Source organism: Hipposideros armiger, unplaced genomic scaffold (assembly GCF_001890085.2).
Source record: "Hipposideros armiger isolate ML-2016 unplaced genomic scaffold, ASM189008v1 scaffold_54, whole genome shotgun sequence".
Classification (NCBI taxonomy): Eukaryota; Metazoa; Chordata; class Mammalia; order Chiroptera; family Hipposideridae; genus Hipposideros; species Hipposideros armiger.
This window is the reverse complement of record NW_017731404.1, coordinates 968,230-988,117: the sequence shown is the minus strand read 5'-3', so window position 1 is coordinate 988,117 and position 19,888 is coordinate 968,230. Positions and strand designations below refer to the sequence as shown.

The 19,888-nt window shown below is 47.0% G+C and overlaps 1 protein-coding gene across 2 annotated transcripts in view; it reads left to right on the top strand.

Annotated features, from left to right (window-relative positions):
• Positions 1-9,931, top strand: part of PTGIS (prostaglandin I2 synthase) — a 44,284-nt gene extending 34,353 nt beyond the window's left edge. For both annotated transcript variants that reach the window (XM_019640981.1, XM_019640980.1), the window contains exons 7-10: positions 974-1,142; positions 2,117-2,298; positions 3,442-3,593; positions 6,663-9,931. In XM_019640981.1, coding sequence (XP_019496526.1) covers positions 974-1,142; positions 2,117-2,298; positions 3,442-3,593; positions 6,663-6,807 — 648 coding nt within the window. In that variant the 3' untranslated portion in view covers positions 6,808-9,931. The remainder of the gene's footprint in view (positions 1-973; positions 1,143-2,116; positions 2,299-3,441; positions 3,594-6,662) is intronic.
• The last annotated feature ends 9,957 nt before the right edge of the window (positions 9,932-19,888 follow it).

Genomic DNA, 19,888 nt, shown 5'->3' with positions numbered 1-19,888 from the left:
TGCGGAATACCAGGACTAAAATGCTTGGCCACGGCTGAAGCCTGAGAGCAAGAAATATCGTCCATTTTCCTAATTATTTCGCTATTGGAAAGTTTTACATAATTTTTGTTCAAGGAACGCATGGCTTCCAGTCATCATTGATCATTGCTACTTTGCTTTATACAGTACATAGTACTCTCATATTTGAAAGCAAATATTCAGCTATTGCATCAGTTTGCTGTTGTTGAATATCAAAGAACCACAAAAACTCAGTGGCACATACACTGATGCTCATTTAGCTAACCCACATGTCTGTGGGTCCGCTGGGAGTCAGCTGGTCTCAACTGGGCTCAGCTGGACAGCTCAGCTCTGTTCTGTGTCTCCCATCCACCTCTTGGGACCAGTGGGCTAGGCAGGCAAGTGGAAACACACAAGGTCACTTAAGGGCTAGACGTAGAAGTGCTGTTCTGTCAATTCTGCCTCATTCTATTGACAAGAGCAAGTCACATGACTGAGCCCAAATTCAAGGGGTGAAGAAATACACTCTGCCACCTTAATAGGAGGATGTGCAGAGTCATGTGGGAAGGGGCATAGATGCAGGGATGGGCAAAGAATTAGGTCAAGGATGCAGTCATCCTCAGATGTGAACAGTAAACTTAATTGACACACTTTGTTCCTATTGTTGACACTTTTTCACTGATTAGCTCTGAAGATTACCTATGTGACCTCAGATCAATGATTTTACTCAAGGTCAGGGATGGCAGGAAAGGCCTTGAAGTAATCATTGAGCTATGCCAAAGCTAGGACGCAGATCTCGGCCATGTCCTGAGGCTGAAGATAGATGTGGGTCATGCCTAGATGTTTGGCAGGGGTGGGAAGCCAGGCCTGCTGACCCCTGTGCCTCGGCCAGGGCTGTGCCCATGCCACAGACCAGTCAGCTGACACCCCAGGTCTGCCGTCTCAGTGGTACCACAGGGGCTCTTTCTCACTGCAGGGGAACATGGGTCCTGCTGCCTTCTGGCTCCTCCTCTTCCTCCTCAAGAACCCCGAGGCCCTGGCTGCCGTGCGCAAAGAGCTTGAGCAAATCCTCTGGCGAGCAGAGCAGCCTATCTTGCAGATGACTACTCTCCCACAGAAGGTTCTAGAGAGCATGCCTGTGCTTGGTGAGATGGTCACACCCTTCAGATAGCCCCCCAAACTGGGTCACATGGCCCCCTAAGTCCTCCCCAACATGGGCTCCTATGACCCAGGGTCCATCCGTGTCCTCTGACCCAAGGTCTCTCTGGGCCTTCTATCTTCTTAGACCCGGCATCTTCATGTCCCGGTCTCAGTTTCTCATGGTCTCAGGAGGAGGTTTTTGGATGCCAGTAGCAGAAAATTTAACTTCAACTGGCTGAGGCAGAAGAGACTTTATTTGGGCCACGTCACTAAAATATCCAGAGGTACCTGGTTTCTGGCACAAGTGGATCCAGGTGCTCTAACAACGTCATCAGGACTCAGTCTCTCTCCATCTCTCAGCCCCATTTTCTGCTGGGTTGGCTCCAGTCTCAGGCTGGCATAATGGTCACCAGCAACTCCAGGCTGACACGCTCTCAGCCCATGAGGGTGTGCCTCTCTGCAACACTCTTACCCAAAGTCCCAGGAATGTGTCTCATTGGCTCTTTTTGGGTCATAGACCCACTTTGAACCAATCATGAGGTTCAGAGGGTTGGGGTGCTCTGATTGACCAATCACAGCCCAATCCCAAGAGTTGGGAGTGGAGAGTAGAAGAGGGGTGGTGCCCAGAGAAAAATCAGGGAACGGTTTCCAGAAGGGGGATGTATGCTGGGCAGGCAGAAACGACCAATGTTGATGTCCCCACTCTCTCCCTAGCCTTCTCTGATATCTCACTGGCTCCCACCATCCCTCACAGCTTCTCCTGGGATCAGACCAAAATCCTCATGTCCAAGGTCCCTGAAGGAATGTAGCAATTGCACCTCATCACCTGGCCTTGTCGGTCTCACTGTGTGATGGTGGGCAAGTCATGCTCCCTCTCTGAGCCTCCTCACCTTCCTCTATAAAATGAGGGCTGGGGTGGCACTCGAGTGGGTGAGAGGACAGCTGCTGACCCTTCCCTGTCCCTCCCTGCTCCGTGCAGACAGTGTGCTGAGTGAGAGCCTCAGGCTCACAGCTGCGCCCTTCATCACCCGGGAGGTCGTGGTGGACCTGGCCTTGCCCATGGCAGATGGGCGGGAATTCAGCCTGCGACGTGGTGACCGCCTCCTCCTCTTCCCATTCCTGAGTCCCCAGAGGGACCCAGAAATCTACACAGACCCAGAGGTAAATGGCATACCAGGGACTGGGGGGGAAAAAAATCAGTGGCTTCCAGGTCAGCCCAGCTCTGCTCTTTGCTGTGTGACCTTGTCCAGATGACCTCACCTTCTGTGTCTCTGGCTCCTCCCCTGTGAAATGAACCTCATAATAGCACCTGCCTCATAGGGCTGTCAGGAAGACTAAATGAGATCATGGAAGAAAGGCCTTCATAGTGCCTGCCACACACACAGTGAATGCTTTTTAAATGATAGCTGAGCGATCTTCCATTTTTCAGAATGTTATGTCAGCTTCTCAACACTTTTCCCTCTCCGTGGACTTTGAGATGGGGCAAGCTTTCCCAATTTCTAACCGATTTGGGTACTTACTGTGTGCCAGGCCCTGTGCTATATGCTCATCTATCCATCTATCAGTTTATCTACCCAACTGCCCATCCACCCATCTACCCATCCATCCATCCATCCTTCCACCTGTCTGCCCATCCACCCACCCATCCACCCACCCGTCCGCCCACCCTTCCATCTCTCAGTCTATACACTGGTCCATCCAACCATCTTTCATTCAGCGCCTGCTCTGTGCCAAGCCTTGTACTCAGATACAATCCTCATCTTCACACTCTACAATGTAACCAAAGGAAATGGGGCATTCTCCTTTTTAAAAATAATTTTATTTTATTCTAAGTTACAGTCATAATATGTACTTATAAAATTGAAATATATAGACGTACATATTTAAAAGTAAAACATTTTCTTAATTCCCCTTCCTCTTCAGTTCCACAGTTCCCTAATGATGGTTGGGCATGTGTCCTTTAAATTATTTTTATGCCTTTACAGACATCCACACAACATGCTCACACACATATGAATAGATAGGTGTGTATATAGGATCATATAATGCACGCTCTTCTGAGACTTGCTTTTTCTACAAGCAGCCAGTCTTAAAAATTCTTTCCATGTCAGCGCACACACAGACCAACTCAACCTTCTAAATAGCTGCTATTTTTTAAAGCCAATCCCCTATCAATTTACCTTTATATGGTTTCCAGTTTTTCCCTCTTATAAACAAGGCTATGATGAACATCCTACCTTTTTCTTCAGGCAGGCGTGCATGTTGTGGGGATGAAGTCAGACACGGGCCTTCTTCCTATTCCAGGTGTTTAAATACAACCGATTCCTGAACCCTGATGGATCAGAGAAGAAAGACTTTTACAAGGATGGGAAGCGACTGAAGAATTACAGCATGCCGTGGGGAGCAGGGCACAACCAGTGCCTAGGGAGGGGTTATGCCATCAGCAGCATCAAACAGTGAGTGTGGGGGAAGGGAGGGTGGGCAGGGAAGGCTCCTGCTCTGTATGGTTGGCACTGGCCCTCCTCTCCTGTCAGCCAGGAGAAGGGTTTAGGGCAGAGGTTCCAAAAGGCTGGCCCCTGAGTCGTCTCCTCCCCACAAATATATTTATTTTTGCTTTAAAAATGTATGCTAACGTTTAAGAATCAGAAGAGCTCAGATAAAAAGCCAGATGTCTGATTTCTTTGGAAATAATCAGATCTGGCCACAGGTTCTCCCCTCCAAGGCTGGTGCCCAAATACCAAACACTCAGAATGCCAAACAGCGGACATTCTGAGCAGCTGACCGTCTGTTTGTAGCTGTCGTGCATGTTCGGAGCCTCTCGGCAGGAACCAGCCAAACGTCATGGTGCCCTTTGGTTATTTTAATACCTCACGCATGCTCCTCCCTCAACCCCAAGAGCCTTGGCCGCTAGAGCACAAACAGATTGGGCCAGGGGTTACGACATCCGTCCTGTTCTTCTGTTCAGCCCCTGTGTCATCATAAGATGGGTGACCTTCTGTGCCCCTGTTTCCTCAACTGTAAAATGGGGGTACTGGTCATACTGCATCCCAGGGCCTTTCAAGACAAAGGAATCGGATCTTTCTAAGTACTTAATCTACTGCCTGGCTCACTGTAGGCACTTAATAAATGTTAATTATTATTGTAGTTACTAATATCACTATTGTTAATGTGCAGGCATTATGCGAAGTGAATGGGCACATTGCATTACTCTCTCGACCTCAGTTTTTTCAAACAGTTAAATGGAGATCATTATACAGCCGCTTCTGCTCTAACATTTCTCGCGGGTTCCTAAAAATCACTGTGCCATGCGAAATCATGTGATAAAAACCACAGGGATTGTGGGAAAAATGGGGTCAGGGCCCAACAGTCAAAAGCCTCATCAATGACACATTGAAAAAAATCACCTAGGAAAAAATAGTAGAACAGGTTTACACATGTGAAATGGTTACAAAATACCTAAGTGCTGTAGTAAATGTGGCACTTTACTTTGAAAATGACCTGAAGTTTGCTGTGGAAGTGGACAGTGGGTGGGGTTGCTGCTATGAGCTACTGTGAAATATGAAAGGAGGGTTATCTGACATGGAGCACCTGATATGAATGGTGTGACACAACACCCCCACACACACCACCCCCCGCCCACCCCGTGAGCTGAGAGCTGAGGTCACTGGTGGATAGAGCTTTGGTCAATGAACACGTGCGTTTTGTGAATTACTGCTCAGCTCGGTTCAGCTGGGTGCGGGGTTTTGCATTCTCTTCGTGTCCCTCGTAGATGAAATTGCTCATAAGCTAACTCAAAATTTGTGTTACTCTTCATTCGTACCCTAATATACCGATCACACTGGAACAAACTCATGTGTTCAAAACAAGTGGTGTATAGCAGAACGGACAATAGCTCCTACCTCAACATCTTTGGACGAATAATGAGAGCGAGTGTACACTAAATGCTTTGCACAATGTCTGGCTTGTAGTGTTTCAGTAATTAGCTAATTTGTTATTATTTTTATCTCAGTCATCATGACAACCTTGCTAGGTAGGTGACAGTCTAACACTGACTCTAGAGAGGCCAAGTTATTTGCCAGGTCATATACCAGGTGAGTGGAGGTGCCAGGATCCAGATCTAGGTGTGGGTAGAGACCCCCGCCCACGCTATGTAAACTCACCCTCTAGCACCCTGCAGGTTTGGAAAGGACACATCCCACCTCTTGGATCAGATGGGGGAACCGCAAGCCCAGAGTGGGAAAGAAACTGGGGGGGGGTCACACAGCCTTAAGGGTCAGAGCCCAGTTCTGCGCCCAGCTCTCCTGTCCAGAGCGTTGACTTCACTCTATCCTTGTCTTCCCTCTTGACGCACTCAGTAAGCGTAAAGCTCCCAGCATGCTGCGCCTGGGGCGTGGTGGGGGCTGGTGGTGCAAGCACGGTAGGTGAAGAGCCAGTCCTGACCCTTACTGATGCAGGCGACGCTAAGTAAAATAAGGCAGGTGGGCAGGAACCAGTTAGCATAAGGTAAGGCTGCCACCTCATTTATGGGCACGCTGATTACATCATATACGCAGTTTGTATACTTGGGAGAGTTTTCCAGAAGATGGCAGTAAAGAGTGCTTGTTCTTGCAAAGCTGGTACATTTTGACAGTTTTCCCGTAGACACAGTCAAGTGTCTTGAGCAGCGGTTCTCAACCTGTGGGTCACAACCCCTTTGGGGGTCGAACGACCCTTTCACAGGGGTCGTCTAAGACCATCAGAAAACAAAAAGATATTTACATTACGATTCATAATAGTAGCAAAATTACAATTATAGAGTAGCAACGAAATATGTTATGGTTGGGGGTCTCACCACAACATGAGAGACTGTATTAAGGGGTTGCGGCATTAGGAAGGTTGAGAACCGCTGGTCCTGAGGGAAGGGTGCCTATTTCTAATGTCACAAAGGCAGCCTATGGTTAAAGCAACAGGCCAAGGCAGACGTAAGGGTTCCAGGAGGTTTTTGGGGTGCTGGGAGGAGTATAGTGGAGGGGTCAGGAAGGGTCCCTGTCCATACTAATCAGGGGAAGTTAGGCTATGCTGCTGTAACAAGCACCCCCCGACCCCCAGTCTCAGTGGCTTGTCACAACACAGGTTTAGTTCCCACTCACACCAAGTCAGCTGTGGGTTTGGGAGGCTCCTCCCCAGCCCATGCAGAGATTCAGGGGCCAGGGTCTTTCCATCTTCCCACCCCATCACCTCCACACGAGTCCCACACAGCTGCCAGCCAGGAGGGAAAGCTGGAGAATTGTGCACTGGCTCTGAAATGCTTTGATGTGGAATTGACACGCGTCACTTCTGCTCGCATCCATCACCTGGAGCTAGACCACAGACCTGCCTAACCACAGAGGGTGGCATGTAGAGGAGCTCAGGGGCATTTGGTGAGCAGCAAACACCTGTGCTCTGAGTTGGGGTCAGACTCAGGAGGAAGCCACTGCTCTCCTGCCTGATTCCGGATGTGACCTCACGCCCCCTCTCCTTCACACCTTCCACACCTCTCTCTGCAGATTCGTGTTCCTTGTGCTGGTGCACTTTGACCTTGAGCTGATCAACCCGGACACGGAGATCCCGGAGTTTGACCTCAGCCGGTATGGCTTCGGGCTGATGCAGCCAGAACACGATGTGCCCGTCCGTTACCGCATCCGGTCGTGAGCTCTGGGAGCAGACAGAGCCCCACGTGCTGGCCTTCACCCAACCTGTCCCCCCGATCACCCAACTTTCTGTGTCTGTATCTGTCCTGGGTGCAGAGCTTTGAACACCCAACAGTGGTGGCATTAGCACTTTCCTGCTTTTTTTCTAGAAGGTTGGTCCAGGACAGGAGGAAGAAGGGAAGCTGAGAGAAGGTATAATTCCAAAATGAGGCTCTTTCTGCTCCCGGCTTACCTTGCGATACCCACGAAAGCTAGGGCAGACAGGGCAGTATAGGAGTCCTGACTGCCCTGCCCCCAATTTCCAGAGGGGCCACCATTCAAGTCCTTGACAATGGTATGGTCAAGGCCTTAACCACTCAAAGCCGATGTCGACCGTAAAAAAAGCCAATCGGGACCCTGCAATGTGTCCCTTGAAATAAGCCCTATTCCCAAAGTATTTTAAACTAGCTGAAGCCAAAGGAGTCTTTAGAATACCTGCTTCCCCAGGTGTCCCGTTCCCTCATCTGTCCGTTCACACTGATATGTGAGAATACGCAGGAGGGTTTTCCCGAAGCTGGAGCAACCAAGATATAGATCGTGAGCACCCCCTGACAGGGGGCTCTGAGGAGTGGAGCTCTGTGTTCCAGACTCACAGGCTCCAGATGGGATGAGCTTTGCCAGTGCTGAGACTCAGGTCGGGAGTAAGAAAGACACAGCCCCCACAGGAGGGCCTTGATGGAAAGAAGCAGCCAGGCTCCTTGGACTTGGCACGCCAAAAAAAAAGAGAAGTTGGTTTCCTACATTCTAGCTCAGAAGCTCCAGCTGTGGGCATGACCCAGTCTGCAGACCTGTTTTGTGTGGCCTACATTTTTGAAAAGTAATACGTTCGTTGTTTTCATATTATCTTTGAGAGAGTTGACGTAAAAGGTCTAGCTTCTCTTAAAAACTTGGAAGATCTGGCCACACTGGGCCCATATTCCCAAGGGCAGCCGTTGCCCAAAGCTAAGAAGCAGCTGCCTCCATTTTCTGGGGCATGTGCACTCTGGTTCACCAGGGTTTCTGCTTGATGGGAATTTCCCTTCCTGCTTCTCCATTCACAGTAACTCCTGGCCCCTGAAGCCATTCGAGTTTGAGAAACCTTGTTCTGTCTCTTAGAAGTGACTTGATAGGAGCTGACTGGTTCTCAGACCAATGGTCCATTCTCCTGGGTACACCACCCTCCGAACAAACAGATCAATGAAGAAAACTTGCCTTTCCATCAGCTTAGGAAAAACAGCTCAAAGAGAAAAATTGCCTAGAAAACTGTATGATGATGGCAAGTATTATTAGTATTAGGTCCTGCTTATTGAGCACCCTCTAAATGCCTGTGACAGCCACAGTAGACATAGTATTTCTACTTCTCACAGCATCTTTGCAAGGAGAGGATGGTTATGCCCTTTTTATAGGTGAGGAAACAGGCTCAGAGTGGTGAAGCGACTGCCTGGAATTAGCTCATAAGCTCATAGAATTCTGCAAACAGACTTATTGTCCCAATAGCAAATGCCTTCCTTGAGTTCAAGGGGATGATGGAGGGACAGTTAGTTCTGTTTGACATCAGAGCCAAAGGCACGCACCGGTGGGTGCCACTCATGAGATTCGGACTCACATACACACATACACACATAGTTAGGTCCCTTTAGCTTTAACTGAGGAGCAGAGGGGACCTGAGATCTCCGAATGTTTCAGGGGCTCGTCTCTTCCCTGACCAGTACCAGGGTTTGGGGGCTTCCCTGGCCCTCAGCTTCCAGCCGCCCCCCAGGATTCCCAGATAGACACTGTGATTGGCAGGAGGTGGGATATCCCCAGGGAAACCCATCTTCATGCCTGGGTGACCCCCGCTGCTGCCTGCTTCTTAACTCCACAGGAAATCAGGGCTGGCAGCCTCCTGTGGGAGGATGGGGCCGGTTTCCATGGCAACCCTCTGCAGCCTCATCCTGGCTTGGAAGGGAAGGAAGAAGGCCCGCAGAAATAGCTGCAAAAGATCTCTCTGCGAGGCGGCTACCCTGGTGTGCTGGGGGAAAGCCCTTCTGACTCCCCTCTTCCAAATCAGGGCTGCTTTGTCACTGAGACTAGATTCTCACCTGTGTTCCAAAAAGGGCCAATCGCCTTTAAAGGAGGCACCTCCCTGGAGCCACAATCATTAAGAAGAGACAGTTCTCACCTGGTGCCAGAGATATTGAAGCACAGCATAGGAGACGATGATTTAAGCCTTCCCTTGTTTTAATTTTTCTTTTTCTTTCTTCTTTTAAGCAAATACAAGTTACAGAGAAAAGAGGGAGAGACAAGTGGGTTAGCTCCCTGCTACAGGTTTGTTAGAAAGGTACCCAGGTGTCTTTGTGTCTCTTCATAGCTTGCTTTAGAATCACGAAATTGCAAGACGTGTTAGAACCCTCTTAGGTTGACCTAATGAAGTGTTTCCTTACCATTGTCGTTATTATTATTATTATTTTTGCCATATTTTATATGTTGTTTACCAGATATTTTCCTTTAACCAGACTCATTTTTTTAAGCTTATATTTGTTCATAAAGGGAACTTATTTTGATCACTGCCAGTGATGGGCAACGTGTATCATTTGTTGCCAAAAATAGAAAGTGACTGTGAAACATAAATTTTCTGGGTGTCATGCTGGTGTCACCAAGCCTCAGTGCCTGAGATCTGTGTCTTCTCTGTTACGAAATGAGACGAACAAGTGTTTGAGTGGCATTAAAGCCAGGCCAGCACCACCTTGAGACTTTCTCCTTGACAGTCACGAGTTGAAAAAGACAGGAGGAGTAAGCTGCTCACCACGTGGGTCACCTGTACAGTACGCCTGGTCTGAGTGCCCACCAGAGTCTTCTATCACCAGTGGGCCCCAAGCAAAGTGAGCTAATGACATCCCACCTGTCCGTTCTCCAGGTGGAGAAACAGGCTCTGAGAGTTGAAGTGTCTTGCCAAAAGTCATTGATTTTGATGATGTTGTTTTTTTATTTTTTAAACAAGCATAGTGTTTGGAGAGGAGCAGTGATTATTATGCTTGCTGTTTAAATAAAGAGTTCTATTTTCCTATAATATTGTCCAGTGGAAACATGCTGAAATATATTAAACTATTCTTGTATTTGGAACTGCCTCTGAGTGTGATTCAGTTTGAGTCGGCTGTGTCCAGAAGGACAAGGTTAACTCCTGGGAAGGGAGCACACAGCACCTACTATGTACTTGGCTCTGGGACAGGTTCTTTAGAAGCAAGTTATGCCTCCAGCCACCCTCCAAAGCATATGTCATTATCTCCATTTTTACCGAGGAAGAAACTGAGGGTCAGAGAGGTGAAGTAACTTGCCCAAGATCAAGTAGCTAATAAGTGGTAGACACAGAATTCAAGGGCAGGCCTCTCTGCCCTCTGAGACCATATTCAGGATCTTCCCATCAATGATCTTCCTGGTGGCAGAAGAAGGACGGGGTCCCCCCCACCCCGCCCCCTCATAGAGGACCTTGGGGTGGAGGCTCACAACCTGAAAGCAGAAAAGTTCTCTTAAAAATTCACTGGATATTCTCTAGTCTTCACCATACTGTATTCATTTATTAAAAAAAAAAAAGCGGGGTGGTGGTAGTGTGTGTGTGTGTGTGTGAAATGCACTAAATTAGATTTGGGGAAAATAAAAAAGAAAATTGCTTTTTTTCTCCCAAATATTTGAGTAAAAAATAATGTCCCCAGGCAAATGTCCCTCACATCAGTTTCCTCATCTGTGAGGGGGCCATGGAGGCACATTTGTTGGGATTGGAGTTGGCTGAGTGATGGTCATCTCAACTAACATGGAAATGTTACATTCAACACAGCAGACATTTGTTTCTGTGTCGTGCAGATACAGGAGACCAGAGGCGATATGGCATCTCCACAATCACCAGGCCCCTTTCTTTGGGTCCCTTCAGCATCTGTAACCAGTAGTTTCCACCTCAGGGTCCGGTACTGCTGCTTGAGCTCTGGCCATTTTGTTCACATTCCAGACAGCAGGAAGGAGCAAGGAACAAAGAAGAGAAAAATCTTCTGCTTCCATCCCATTGGTCAGAACTTAGTCACATAACACTCCTTGCTGCACCGCAAGCTGGGAAATATAGTCTTTCTCTCCAGAGGGGCACTGTGCCAGGTACTGAGGGAATGGGGAGAAATAGGGAATAACTACTAATGGGTATGGTGTTTCTTTTTGGGGTGATGAAATGTTCTAAAATTGATTGTGGTGAGGGCTGCACAGTTCTGTGAATTTACTAAAAACCATTGACTTGTACACTTTAAATGGGTGAATTGTATGGTATATTAATTATATCACAATAAAAATGGTATATTTTATAAAGTACGTATTTTGAGCACATCACATGTACTAGGTACTGTGTTAGGCAATGGAGACCCAGCAGTGAGTAAAACAGATTTCCCTCCCACCCCCCCAAAAAAATCCCTGCCCTCATGGAGTGACGTTCTCATGGGGGAGGTGGCAATAGGCTAGCTAGGTAAATAAGTAAAATATAAAATATTGCAAATGGTGATAAGTGCCATAAAGAAGAATAAAGGAGAGAAAGGGGACGGGGAAGTGAATTCTAAATGGAGTGGTGAGGGACGTCCTCTCTAAGGTGACCTTTGAACCGAGCCTAAAAAGAAACGAGAGGAGTAAACCATGTGGGTACCTGAGGGAAGAATGTTCTAGAAAGATGAAACAACACATGCAAAGGCTCTGAGGTAAGAAGCTCCCCAGCAGTTTCCAGGAACAGGAAGGAGGCCAGTATGGCTGGGAGCCATGGAGGGTTCTGCATTGAGAGGGGACATGATCTGATTCGTATTCTAGCAGGATCCCTGTGTGTGTGTGTGTGTGTGTGAAGAATGGGTTTTATGGAGGGCGGGCAGGAAGCAGAGTGACAGGCGAGGAAGAGCCTGCAATAGTCCAGGAAGGTCTCTGCCCTCCTAGATTTTATTTTTAGGCAGAAGAGACAGCAAGGAAGCAAGTCAACATAAATACAATGTCAGTTACTGAGAGGGCAATGTCAGCACAGTGGAATGTGGTTGTAACCTGGAGACGGAGATGGCCACGCCCATGGAGATGGTCAGGAAAGATCTCTCTCCAAAGAGAAGGCATATGAGCTGAGGTCTGAATGAAAGGCAGCCAACCTTGCAAAGAACTAGGACAAGACCATTCCAGGGGAAAGAAACAGCAAAGGCCCTAAAGAGGAAAAGGGCTTGGTGTATTTTTGTTTTTAAGATTTTATTGGGGAATTGGGGGAGGGAAACAGTGCTGGGGAGTCGGGGAAAGGGGAACAGACAAGTTGCTGTCCTTTTGTTCTTCAGTCTAGTTGTGGAGGACGTCGCTTCACTGGCCCATGTTGGTATTATCATTGTGCTCTTCCTGGGTGAGGCAAATTGGTCGCCGGCCTCCAGAAGGCTGCTCACAGTAGCTCCTGGCAGCCCACACCAGCTGCCGGCCACTCACGCTGGCTGCCAGCCACACACAGTAGCTTATGGCAGCCCACTGCAGCAGGGGCTGCAGCCTACGCTGTTGCTGATGACTCACGGCAGCCCAGCTCCAGGTTGAGCTGTTGTTCAGCATCTTAGCTGTAGAGGGCGCAGTGTCACTGGCCCTCATGTGGGATCTGAACCAGGGCCCTGCTGCTCAGAGCTGGCATCCCAAACCAGCTCTTAACCAACGGCGCCACTCAGCTGGCCAGGGCTTGGTGTATTTGAGAAACAGTGAGAATGCCAGGGAGGCTGGGATGCTGGCGCCGGGGGAGGAGTGGCAGGAGACGTGCCTGGTGTATGCCTTGGCAGCCATGGTGAGGATCCTGGTCTTCATTCTAATTACCCGGGAAGCCATTAGAGCGTTTAAGTAGGAAAGTCAACAACAGCTTTCCTTTAAATGGGATCAATTTAGCTTCATAAGAATTTCATTCCATCGTCTTTTTTTTTTCTTCTCATTCCATGGTAGAACAGCGAGAACTCAAATACCTTTAATGCACTGGTGTTTGGGAATTGTGGCCATTTGAAAAGTGATCCAGAGGGATGTGTCTGCGGGGAAGGAGGGTGATGAATGGGGAGTGTGCTATCCTCTTGCCCTGGGACCTCAGAGTGGCCTAGGAGAAACAAGGCTGGTGTTACCCACATGCAAACCTGGGAAAGAGGATCCTTGCAGTGAACAGGGTCTGTGTGCCTTTATTTCAGGTGTTCTGAGGGCTGACCACTGTGGGGAAAACGCTGATTGCCTGGCCAAGAGCCAAATCCCCAACCTCCTTGCTAAAAGATATTAGGCAGCCAAGTGCTAAGAGAAAATAGGTCCAACCTCTAAATCAAGACCTGGGGCCAAGCCAGATATAGGTATCAGGCACCTCTCGCCAGTGATTGGACTAGTGGTAGTCATGTGACCCAGCACAGGCCAATGAGATGGTCAGGGAAGTCTGTAGGAAGCTTCAGAAACGGTGGGAGAAGTTCCTCCTTCCTCTCTATCTTGGAGTTGTCATGTGGGAATGTGGCCATGGCAGCCACCTTGTGATCATGAAAATAAGAGAATGTTGGAGAAATCAGCCAGGAATCCTGAGACCTTTAAGCTGTTGCTCTGATAGACCCTGGCATCCTCTGCTTCTGGATTTTGTGTTATGAGATAATAAACGTCGTTACTGTTTAGACTCTACTTAGAAGTTGTAGACCATGGTGGCTAAGAGCACAGGCTCTGGCCTGGGTTTGACTCTCTGCTGAGCCACTTAATAAGACCAGGGCAATTTGGGGCATCTCCCTGTGCCCCAGTTACTTCACCTGTAAAATAGGGATAATGGACAATGATAACATCTCCCCCATAGGGTTTTTGTGAGCTTTAAATGAGTTAATATTGTCAATCACAGCCAATGGAGGAGAGAGAGAAACGAGTATCCTAAGTTAGCCTCATAAAAGAGTTTTTCAGAGGAAAGAGAAACTAACCCAGACTATGGGGAGGCAGAAAACAGTGACACTGGATCTGGGTTCTGCGTGGGGGAAATAATGGTTAGGATCGGGGAAGCTTTCTAAGCGGCGGACACAGCATGGTCACAGACTCTGTATCAGTAATCTGTAGCTGTGTAACATACAACCCCAAAATGTGGCTTAAACTGAAAATATTTTACTGTTTCTCATGGTCCTGTGGGCTGGCAGGGACTTAGCTGGATGGTTCTTCTGCTGGTGTCACTCGGGTTAGCTCTCAGGTAGTTGCAGTCAGATGTCAGGTGGGCTGCAGCACCTAAGATGCTGCCTTGGCAGGGGCCACTGATAGGCTGTGCTCAGCTGGGATGTCAGGGTGGCTGAGCCGCTCTCTCTTTCTGGGGCTTCTCACTCTCCATGTGGCCTCTCCACATGGTCTCTTTGGCAGTGTAGCAGGGGTCAGACTTGTGCCTTTATAGGTCTGTCCTGGTAGTTGGGGGAGGTGGGGTTAGAGGAAGGATAAAAGTGGGGGAGGGAGATCAGAGAGGAAACAGATGAGATCAGGAAAGGGTGGACAAGGTTGATGAAGAGGAGATAGAAGAGACATTAGTCCTCAAAGGCAGAAGAGCTGGATTTTAATGAAATATTATCTTAGGAGAATCAGTTAATTAGTGCTTGATCTCTGTGGCTTTGATTTCTTCCTTTTGCTGACTCGCTCCTTTTTACTGTATCTTGGAGGTCCCAGGCCCTTCAGTGCGGAAGAGATATTAGTTTACCTCTAATTGCTCTGCTGGAAGCCCGTGCCTCAGTCCATCCTGGCCCTGCATTTCATCATTGTTTGGCCACTAACCTGGGAGTTAATGGCTTTGGCAGAGTCCAAGCCACAAAAGGGCTTAATGGAATGCATGTACGTTTACCTATCTCCCTCTGTGGGGACCCTCTGGTGGTGCCCAAATTTCCTCCCAGAGAGGGATCCCAAGAGACCATATCAGGGCTTAGCACAGAACATTACATGTAGTAAACACTCCAAAATGTCAGATCGCAGATGGGTGGGAATGGTGGAGTGGGTGAATTCAAGGGTGGGTGGGTAGGTAGTGGGCAGATGGATGGGTGAATGGATAGGTGAGTGGGTGGGTGAGTGGTGGACATATTTGGGATGGGTAAGTCATTGGGTGGAGGGATGAATGAGTAGGGTAGGTAAGCATTGGGTATGTGGACAAATGGATGGGAAAGTGATTGGCTATAGATGGGTGGGTCAAAAGATAAGTGATGTATGGATGGGTAGATGGATGGACAAATGGTGAGTGGGTGAATGAGTGGGTGGAAAGATAAATAGTGGTTAGAAGATGCGAAAAAATGGAAAGAAAGACAGTGAATGTGTGAGTGCGTGGATCGATGTGTGAGTGGGTAGAGAAATGGGTGGGGGTGTCGTTGGATAGCTTGGTGGCTGTGTATATGGACGGATGAATGGATGGTTGAGTTGATGGGTAGGTGATTGGGGAAAAGATGGAAAGAATGGATAAATATTTGTGGTGGTCAGAAAACCAAGTTAATCTATTTACCAGGAAACCCAGGACTTGATAAAGACAACCAGGCTAGCATAGAACAGACAGTAGAATCAGACATCTAGTCACGCAACGATTATCCAACAGTTAATAGGTCTTCTGTATATAGAATATTCAGCCCAAGAGTAAGAGAGTTAGAAAGAATTTTAAACAAGGTCAGACACATACAAAGCATTTAGGACAGTGCCTGGTATATAGTAATTGCTCAATAAAGTGAGCTGCTATTAATATTACTGTCTTTGTTAGTATTGCTACTGTTATATTAATGTGTATTTACTGGTGTTAGACATGGTGCTAAGGACTTCCTATGCATTATCTCATTAGTCCCCCCCAGCAACCCTAGGAGGTCGATTCTATCATTAGCCCCATTTGCCCCATGATTATGATTATTATTATTGGGTGTGGCAAAAGAAAAATGGGCAAGGAGACTGGAGTCCAAGCTGATGGAAAAACCCCTGGGGCTGCTGGGACTTTAGGCAAGGCCACAGTAAAGAGCAGTTGTCCTGAGTGACATTCACTCAGAGATGTCAATGATTTCCCTTGAGCCTTTGGGAACCACCCTCATAAAGCAATTATTCCTTCCCAGGGGTCCATGGGGGAGAGGGAAGTAGGGATTAATTAGTGTTGCTTAGTGCCCAGAAGTGCCAAGTAACCTGAGTAGGACACTCAGTGGGACTATAAATAAATGATGGCTAGCATTATGGAGTCCAAGGGAAAAAAACAAACAAACAACTGACTTCAAATGGACACGTCTCTTGCCAGCACAGTTTAGAGGGGGATTCACTTGTATTTACATGGATGAATCGGGCCAAGTTGACCTCACTCAGCCTTGGGGAAAACTCTTCGACACCTCTCAGCGGGAAATCCCAGGGGCCTGAGCAGAAAATGGTTTGTGACCTGATGCTGGTACTCGGCTGCCCACTTGCTAGTTGACCCCTGGGATGCTGTTCCCCCGGTGAGATTTTTAGTTTTCCATCTGTGATGGTTGTACTTGAACTCTTATTGCATGGCCCCTTCTCTATAGAACCTTCTGAGTTTTATTACTCTTTTTGCCCTGTGTCCTATAAGTTCATACCCACCCCCACCCTGTTTCTTATAAGTACATTAGAAGAAGATGGTAAACTTCTGGTTAGTGGAGAGAGAATTGTATCAGTTGGGCTCTTGGGGACATAAAGAAAAAAACACAACCCAATCTGGCTTAGGTAAAAAAGGAGTATTTACTAGCTCACATAACTGGAAAATCCAGAGGCATGCCTTCAGGCACGGCTAGATCCAGCGGTTCTAGTGACATTGTTAGGACTCAGTATCTCAATCTCTGGGCTCTACTTTCTCCCACATTGGCTTTATTTCTAGGTAATCTCTTCAATTATGATGACAGAAAAACTCAAAGAAATGAATACCAGTTGCTTTCAAATAACTTACAGTCTTTTCATTCAGAAAATCAAAATTCTAAATAGGGCGCTGTGCAGAGCTGAGAAACCAGAGAGAGGCAAGACAACCTCTTTGGACTTCTTTGGTCTTCGTATGCGAGAAGCACAGACTTAAATTTATACCAAGGCCAGGCAAATAACATAAATGAGAGGAGTGGCCTGAATGCGGTGTATTAGGGAGAGGTGGGGACTGCGGCAAATTGGAGAGCACATCTTGCCTAAAGAGAACAGCTGTGACTCAAGGGCAGCCACTGCTGTGTACCACCATTTCCATGGTACACAGGAATGCAGGCCCAGTGCTAATCAGTTCCTCTAATTTTTCAAGAGAAGCCAGAAATCCAGATTTTTATATAAGCTCCTCTGATGTTTAAAAATCGACTCAAATAAAAAAAAAATACTGTGATGGCCAAACAACACAAGTCTGCAGATCACCAGCTTATGGCCTCTGTGACTTGGCAAATGGGATTGCCCAGAGGACTGGAACACGGCTTACATACTAACCATTTCTTTAAAAAAAAAAAAGATATATACAAATATGAGTTTAGCTGACTTGAGGGTGTGAATCATCTCAAGGGATTTCCTCATTAAAGGCTAGGAGTCAGGGTGGGGGAAATAAGAGAACATCTTATTCCTAAGCTTCTTATATGCCTTTATATAAGATGATTTATTTATTCATTCAACAAATGTTTATTGAGCAGTTTACACAGTACCTGGCATTGCGCTGGGCACTATGGGAACAGTGTGGCAGACACTGTTGGTTGCCTACACAACTTCAATCTCCACTTCTTCCTTGTTAAACAAACTTCAGTTTTTTAAGGGCAGTAATGAGCCCAGCTCTATGGGGTGAATCCTTGTCCCTTTGCCAGCAATTGCTCTAGGGGTGGCCATGTTACCCATGGTTGGGAACTTGACAGTGGGTGGGAAGATTATGAATAAAAGAGAGAAGCATGACAGGAGAATTATTTTGGCCACCTTGGCCATCTCCTTCTTTTTGCCTTTGAACATGGTTTTAGGGAGACGGATGCCCAGAGTTGGTGGCAGCCATTTTGTGACTATGAGGCAACAAGCCTGGGTCAAAGAGCCAATATTTTAAAGAAGACAGAGCAAAAGGATGGAAAAATTCTGAAAATTATTAAGAAATAACATAGTTGAGCAGTGGAGCCAACTCTCATACCACCCTCCTCCTGAACTTTTATGTGAAATAACTAAATATCCTTATTCTTTAAGTCCCTATTAATTAAGTATGCAGTTACTTGAGATGAGCCAAAACAGACCAGCTCCCGCCCTTGGGTAACCTACAATTTGTCAGGCAGTGAGAGCTATCAATGAGTAAGTGCGTTCTACAAATTCCTCATAATAACCCTATGAAGCTGGAACTCTTCATTAGCATCCCCATTTTACAGAGAAAAAAAAAATTGAGGCCCAGAATTATTAGACTACTTACCCAAGGTCATTCTGCAAGTAAGTAACGACACCAGTCATTCTCCTTTCCAGAACTTGCTCTCTGAACCACTAGGTAGGCAACACCGCCTTTCTGAATAAGTTTGCACTAAATCCTTGCTGAGTAAATGAATGGGCAAGTAGTAGCAACAGGGCTGTTTGCTGAAAAGTGACAGAGCTGTTCCCGTTGCCTGCACTTCCAAGATCCAGGTGTATCCTGATGTTCTTTATCAAAACCTGGAGCCAGACTTTGCAGAAATCAGGCCACCCAGAGGGAAGAATCTAAACGACACGGGATATCTAGCACTACTAGGCTTGGGCTTGGGGAGGACTCTCCCTTGGTAGAGTCTGGTGGCTGTGAAACTGCCCAGCTATCTCGCCCCCACCATCATTCCTATCCAAGCCCTGTTACCTCTGGCCTGGACAATTGCAAAAGTCACGTGATAGGTTTCTGCGGTCACCTTTTGTCTCCCAACACTCCATAACGCACACAGCAGCTGGGTGAATCACTTCAAAACATATAAGCACATGGGACGTCTCTGCTTAAAACTCTAAGATGGCTTCCCATCAAGATTAGAAAAAAACTCAAACTCATTTTTTAACCTTGAGTATAAAATCCCAATGAAGCCCTTTATGGCTTGGTCATCTCTAAGACCCCTTCTCAAGTTCATTTTCACCTTAGGGCCTTTGCTCTTTCTGTTTCTCCTGCCTGTATCTCCTTCCTCAGAACTTCACTCAGTTGCCTTCTCCCTGCCCTCAGGTTCTCAGCTTAGATATATCACCTCCTCTAGGAAGCCTTCCCTGGCTGACCACCCTATCTAAAATTGCTGACACCTCTCTCAGGCATGTTCTACCACTTCCTCTTGTTTACTTTTCTTCATGGTGTTTATCATAATCTGTATGATCTGGTTTATTTGTTTACTTGTTTATTAACTGTATTCCCCACCAGAGTATAAGTCCATGAGCATAGGGACTGTCTGTTTTATTCTTACTGTACCTCCAGTGTCTCGAGTAGTTCTTGGCACATAGTAGGTGTTCCCCAGTTATTGATTGACAGAATAGCTTTTCCAGACCAGGACATACCTTTGCCTTCTATTAACTTAAACCAGGGTTTCTCAACCTTGGCATTATTGACATTCAGGGCTGGAGAATTTTTTATTGTGGAGGTCTGTCCTGTATATATGGGAGGTTGCTTAGCAGCATCTCTAGCCTCTGCTCACAAGATGATGGCACCTTGGACAAGGATCATGATGATGGAGGTGACGAAAAATGAACAGGTTAAAGATATAATATTATGGAAACAAATCCCTTAATTTTAGAAATGAAGAAGAAAGGGGCCAGAGAGGGAAAGGACCTTACCTTGGGACCTGGTGGCTAATTCACAGCTTTTCTCCACCAGAGCAGGGGGCTCACCACCCTAGCACTTATTTACTTATCATGCAGTAAATATGTATTTGAAAAAACAAATGAGTAAATGGAAGGCCCACTATGGAAACCTTGATCACCTCTCCAGGTAAATCTTTTGGTTCTATATTCATTTCTGGGGATTATTCCATTGATTCTCTCTCCTCCTACTGGACGGGGAGCTCCATGGGGAGAATGTTTCTTTTACTGAGCCTGGCACAGGACCTGGCACACAGGAAGCTCTCAATAACCAGCTGTCCAACATAATATGAATGAATGTTAGAATCACCAGGCTATATAAACTAGCTCACCCCTCACTCTCTCTT